This window comes from Lepidothrix coronata, unplaced genomic scaffold (genome assembly GCF_001604755.1).
Source record: "Lepidothrix coronata isolate B3197 unplaced genomic scaffold, Lepidothrix_coronata-1.0 Scaffold5, whole genome shotgun sequence".
Lineage (NCBI taxonomy): Eukaryota > Metazoa > Chordata > Aves > Passeriformes > Pipridae > Lepidothrix > Lepidothrix coronata.
In genome coordinates this window covers 12,276,081-12,281,981 of record NW_016690185.1, presented here as the reverse complement: position 1 = coordinate 12,281,981, position 5,901 = coordinate 12,276,081, and the positions used below count along the sequence as shown (strand labels likewise).

The following is a 5,901-nucleotide window of genomic DNA, read 5'->3' as shown; positions in this document are numbered from 1 at the left end:
ACTGGGGATAACAAAAGTGGAGTTACGAACCATAACAAAAATTGAAGTTGAAGAGCCTGAGGATAAACATTCCTATCTCCTCAGCCTGCAGGTGCCAACCCCACATATTCACATTCATGTCTTACAGTTTATCAGCATAATGGAGCAATTCCTTATGACTCCACTTAAGACCTCTTCTGCAGGAAAGGTGAGACACATAAAACAACTTGCAGCAGAGATAAAAGCAATTAAATTCCAGTCTCAATCCCACACATCTAAAAAAAAAAAAAAACACAACAAAAAACTGGCAACACCACAAGTTCTGTACATCACTGAACTACTAAGGAAACCAAGACTCTGGGCAAGTTGGGAGTGCAACGCTGCCTCATCTGAGCAAGTGAGAGCTCTACATGGCTACCTTGCCTACCAAGAACTACAGAATCAGATCAAGAAGTACATGACAGTACTTGTTATAAGATGCCAAAACCCTCAATCTGTCTCCATTGAGGCAGGGGAACCAGTAAAACATCTTGCGCCAACTGAGATCCCTGAATAAATTAAGATAGCATTTATGAAATTCCTGCAACATCGCAGAAGACCTGGGTAACGGTTAAGGCCACTCTCCTCATGTTTCAGCAGAGGGAGCCAAATTTTCATTACAGATGCAGCTATACTTCAGGTTTTCCTGCACAAATTAATCACAATCCCTGCAGAAGTACAGACCTAAGCACTACCAACGCAAAGCTAGTAATTAGCTGCCTGCATTTTTGCAACTAAAGCTGTGCAAAGTTATCCCAACTGGTCATCTCTGGGGTAGGAAGAGGAAATAGAAGCACCAGAGAATAGGAAGAGAAGGGCTCGCCGTGATCTTTTTAGCCAACTGAGAGTTAACATACTAGTAAACTACACCAACACTTGCAAAGTGCTTTCATCTTCTGATGTTATCCTTTGTAACTCAAAGAACTATTCCACATACACCCAACCATTAATCACACATACACTAGTCAGGTTTAAAATTTATTTTTCATTCATTTCTTGCACTTGAAGTACTCTTCAATGACATCTTTGGCCTGAGATTCCTTGCCATAGTCCTGTAACACAAGATAACCCATTATTAACATACAGACCCATTCAAAATTTTACAACCTATTTTCAAAAGGACAAATGGGATTCTGACACTTTTTCTCAAGGCATTCCGAAAATTCACATAAGTAACCTGAAGCGATCTGTCAGCTGTTTTTCCTTTTTTCTCTAATAAAAAGACTATTTCATTCAAATGTAACAACCATTGATAGGGAACTAAAACGTCATCTTATCTGCTTAAAAGAAGTCAAGTAAAATGTGTGAAACAGTTGCAAAAGTACGAAAACATGCAGAAGGCATTAGTCCTTATTGTGAAGCTGTAGCCATCTCATGGGACCTCAGAGACAACAAAGTCTTCAAGGCTCGTACTGTGGCTTTACTTTACCAGTGTCATTGTAAAATATGCTCCGCAAAACATTTGAAGTTGAGCGGACACATTGAACTGGCATTTTTTTTCTTAAGCGAAGCTTCCTATCTTCTAGTCAGGTCTTTTCTTTTAATGCTTACTGGCAAGTGGGCATAAAGACTTTAAGGACACAACCATTAACTCACAAAACATATATGAGCGTTTTAAATAAAAATGAAAGGGAATATAAAACATGGGAGCAGCTTATGTTCAATATCAACAATATAAAGTAACTGTTTATAAAAATTAATATAAGAGTTCCATTTAACAGTTCCTTATCTAAAGTAACCTTGTGTTTACTGTCTACTTTCACAAGTCAAGAAATAATCTATAATTAACATAATCTTACTTTGACAACCACACAACTGCAGCCCACTACTTTGCGAGGTTTTCCTTCTCTGTCGATCTTGCAGAGACCTACCCATTCGCCCAGCTTCTTGTTGTCATCAACCTGAGGTGCAGAGCATTGCATCACATTAGAACTTGCCATTTCTAACATAACTGGGTTCAGCCCAAAAGCTGCTGTACTGTCAGAAGCTTTGGGTAACGGATGGCTGATTTCCTCACAGGCATCAGCAGAGGGAGCCAAAGTATCATCATCGTACAGCTTCTGCCCTCACGGCAGGACTCCTCCTGTGCTCCACCCACTCACAGCAATAATTCTATGCCTTGTTATACAGGGCACAAGAACTCACTTTTAACTTTGTACTGCTTGTATGCCAATCACACAGAACTAAACAACCTCTGCAAAGAGAAATTTTGCTTAGATAAGCCATACACAGAATTACAGAACAGTGTTTTAAAGATTCAGCTCTCTAAATGCTGAAACAAGGAGCACAACTGTTATAAACTTGTGTCTTAAGTTGACACTTACCTTTATTAAGTTGATCTGATGTTCTGCACAGAGTGCTTCAACTAATTTTACATATGTGGGTTCATCACAATTTGAAGCCAGAACACAGAGATGGGCTTGGCGTCTAAAAAAGAATGAAAACTGACACATGTAACTTTAGACAATACTTGAAAATTCTTTATAATAAAAATCATAAGTGAAAGAATTCAGCACATGCTTTTCTAGAGAATCACTTCCTAAGCTTCATTTTTGGTTATGCTTTTGAAATACTAAATATACTTTTGACATCATGTATCACTTCTGTTTTTAATATACATAACAGGCTATTCATAGTTAGCTTTATGATCAGATTCTATTCCTATTTTGAAAGCTTTTAAAAATCCCACTAAATAAATTCTCAGCCATTGGAAAAATGTCTAATGACTGGATAAACACAAGGTCCCATAAAGAACTGGTGTCATTGTCAGAAAGCAACCAAGTTACAAGTTGCTTTTTCTTGTTTACCACAGATTACAGTAATTTAACATTAGAATTGTAATAACTAAAAGCTTGAATTTCCACATCAAGGTGTTATAAGCTCTTCAGAACAATCTTTTCTACTTACGTTCAAAGAAGCTGTTTTGACAGGGCCCCAATTCTAATTAGGATCTTTGTATACTGTGGTACAATGTTAAGACACCAAAGGGATACCTGACAACAGAGAGAGCTGAGTAGGTCTTCTATGCTTAACCTAGTGCAATGTGACCTCTACAGACAACATCGGTTTTCTCTGTGACCTTCTTCATTATGAGCGTCACCAGAATGTCAGAAACGTTTCAAAGCAAGAACCATCACACCCAAACGTGTATAAACATTATCCTTTGAACACACAGCATATGAAGCTGCAGGTGAACTCATAAGAATTCTTACAAACTAGTTGTCAGTCACCTAAATTGTATTTTTCTTCCATTATTTAGCACCTTGTCTTAGAGGTTTTTGCATACAGGTTTGTCAGACAGCAGTTATCACTCATAAAACGAGTGAAGGGGTATCCGACAAACTGTGAAGTCATCACCCAAACACTGTAGCATTACCCTAAAGCACTTTCTGTTATTAGCAGTGTGCTTCTGCATATAAACACAGGTGTGTATGTATGTGTATATATATGCATATATATAGTGCTTCACCCTACAAAAGACCATAATTGATTACCATGGTTCGCACATGAGACGAGTTTATTATTGCTTTGATACTGTACCAAAGCAGTTATCTACAGCTGTAACACACACACAAGAAATGAAGATAGCAAAAAACCCCCAAACAAGCTATGATTTAAGTTTTTTTTTTCAAATGCTAAACCAACTCTTCCAGGTTAAGTCTGACACATATTTAACCCAATTAAAATCTCAAAGTTTTGAGAAGACTTTATCACTTCTGAAAACACAAGGTTCTTGAGCCCCAGGTTTTAACAGCTACATGCTACAAGCACCATTCCATTTTCTTCACAAAACCCATACACCCACATGAACAGTTGGTGGCACTGGGGTCACAGACAGAACCTAATACACCAGATGATGCTATTCTCAAAATATAGATGCTTAACTCGATAATTCAAGATCACAGTTAAAGACCTCAAAACAGAGATTACAAAAGACAAAGATTACTGGCAGAAAACTGTGGTCTTGTTAAAGTTTTAGACTGAACACCTGGACAAAGTGACCATTGTATGTGTTCAATGTACCTCATCACAACGTACTTCACCCAGTTTTGCTATTCATCACGGAAATAAACTGGTGACACAACACTTACTTGTCCAAGGCTTTGGCTGCTTCACGGATACCGCGAGCAAGGCCATCATGGATAAGTGCGGTCTTCAGCACTTCTTGCAGGGCGGTGTTAACATCCATTACACCTCCAGCAGTAATGCTAAAGAGAAGACAGACAATGTTCGGATCGTGCCAACCTCTTACAGCTATAAGCAAAAACTTCCCGTTCAACAGCAAGCATCCCACAATTAAAAAAACACAGAAGAAACTCAAGTTGAAGAACCAAGTCGAAAGGGTAAGTGAGAAACGATGAGCTTGAAAGAGACCAAGGCGCTAACTCCTGGCAAGCAGCGAGCCGCGCTCTCTCCCGCAGCAGGGCCGCCATGCGCTACGGGCCCTGTCGGGCGGCTCCGCGTCCATCGCCCGGCCCCGGCCTGCAGGGAACTCGCCGCAGCCCCGCGCCGGGGCCCGCGCAGCCCCGACGCGCCGCAGAGCGAGACCCGGCGAGACGTGGCCCCTCCGCCCGCCGCCCCCGGCCCCGCTCACCCTTCCTCGGCCATGGCGCTCTCGGTGGGTGTGGTCCCCGCCCGGGTTCCTGCTGCAAATACAGACACAGGCCGCCCCGGTGAGCGGCGCCGGCCGCCCCGGGGCCCCCGCCCCGCCCGCTCCCGCCGCGATGCCCCGCGGGCCGGAGGGATCCCGCCCGGACGGGCCCCGGCGCCACCGCGAACACTCACCCGGCACCGCCGCGCGCCGCCGCACAAAGAGAGAGAGACGTTTCCGCAGCGCGCTCTTATAGCGCCACAGGACCCCGGCCCGCGCGCGCACGCGTGCGCGCCGGGGCTGTCCGTCGCGGTGCCTGATCGGCCGCGCACCACCCCCCGCGTACCTATCCACATGGAGATGTGGGGAGGTTTGAAACCAAGGACTGGGGACATGGTTTGAAACAGGAATTAAAGGATGAACGTGAACAGCTATAGTAAACAGCTGCAAATTGGCTTTGTGGATATATTTTATGGGCGATATCTCTACTGTTATCAATACCTGACCCCAGCCTGCAGCCACAGCAAAGGCACCTCTTCACTGAGGATTAAATAAAGTTTCACAAGCAAGTCGGTTGGCTATTTTCTAGGGAAAGAATAGTGCAAATTGAGTCTCTGAAGGAATATTATCACCCAACAGGTTCCTTAAGAAGGTAAATTGTTCTTTTAATGGAAAAAACACTCGGTGCTTAAAGTATCCATTTGATTTGGGGAAGCAGCTTCTGGGGGAAAGCCAGTTGCAGCAGCCGGACCGGGGTGCCTGGGCTGGGTCACATCGGCTGCCTTGGGGCAGCAAGTGCTTCTGGTGCTCCCATAGTGGTCTGGCCTCACCTGGCACTGTCCTTCTATCACTGGCAGCCAAGAGATGGGGAGCACAGGGAACAGGCCTTAATTCTCTGTCAGTGGGGCACAGCACTGAGCTGCAGCTCAGAAACCTCACAAATGTGACTGTGCATCCCCATTCCTGTCAGGGGCTCACACACGCCCGGGTGATCCAGCTGATGGCAAGCACAGCACGGCCACTGCATTGCAAACGTGTTCCCTGCTCGGGTGCTGTCAGTCTGACATGGGGCTTTGTCCATACCAGCTGCTTCTGACCAGACAACATGACTGTTGGTTGCTCTACCTTTGTAAAAAATACATAGTGGCAAAATATAAGAGAAATAGATAACGAATATTGACAGCCATGATTTGTGGCTAAAGCAATCAAACACATTTGTCACCATCATTGTCAGTCACCTCTTCCACAATATGTTCTTCTTTGATATTCCTGGTGTTGCCAAGCAGCAGGAT

The 5,901-nt window shown here is 43.7% G+C and overlaps 1 protein-coding gene across 2 annotated transcripts; it reads right to left on the bottom strand.

Moving 5' to 3' along the window:
• Positions 1-983: 983 nt before the first annotated feature.
• RPS12 (ribosomal protein S12) lies at positions 984-4,886 on the bottom strand. 2 transcript variants are annotated; one of them, XM_017830328.1, is made up of 6 exons: positions 4,804-4,886; positions 4,613-4,664; positions 4,110-4,226; positions 2,343-2,445; positions 1,818-1,919; positions 984-1,070 (listed from the first exon to the last, which is right to left on the bottom strand). In XM_017830328.1, the coding sequence occupies exons 2-6, from the start codon at positions 4,624-4,626 to the stop codon at positions 1,008-1,010; spliced, it is 399 nt and encodes a 132-aa protein (XP_017685817.1). In that variant the 5' UTR covers positions 4,627-4,664; positions 4,804-4,886; the 3' UTR covers positions 984-1,007. The 2 variants fall into 2 exon arrangements, with proteins under 2 accessions (XP_017685817.1, XP_017685822.1); XM_017830333.1 differs by lacking the exon at positions 4,613-4,664 and having other exon boundaries at positions 4,804-4,882.
• Between the last annotated feature and the right edge of the window lie 1,015 nt (positions 4,887-5,901).

Bases quoted from the DNA above. Each gene is read 5' to 3' on its own strand.
- RPS12 (XM_017830328.1), bottom strand. The intron at 1,920-2,342 runs GTAAGTGTCAAC...TCTGCACCTCAG, and splicing joins ATCAGATCAACTTAATAAAG to GTTGATGACAACAAGAAGCT. The intron at 1,071-1,817 runs GTAAGATTATGT...CTTGTGTTACAG, and splicing joins GCAGTTGTGTGGTTGTCAAA to GACTATGGCAAGGAATCTCA.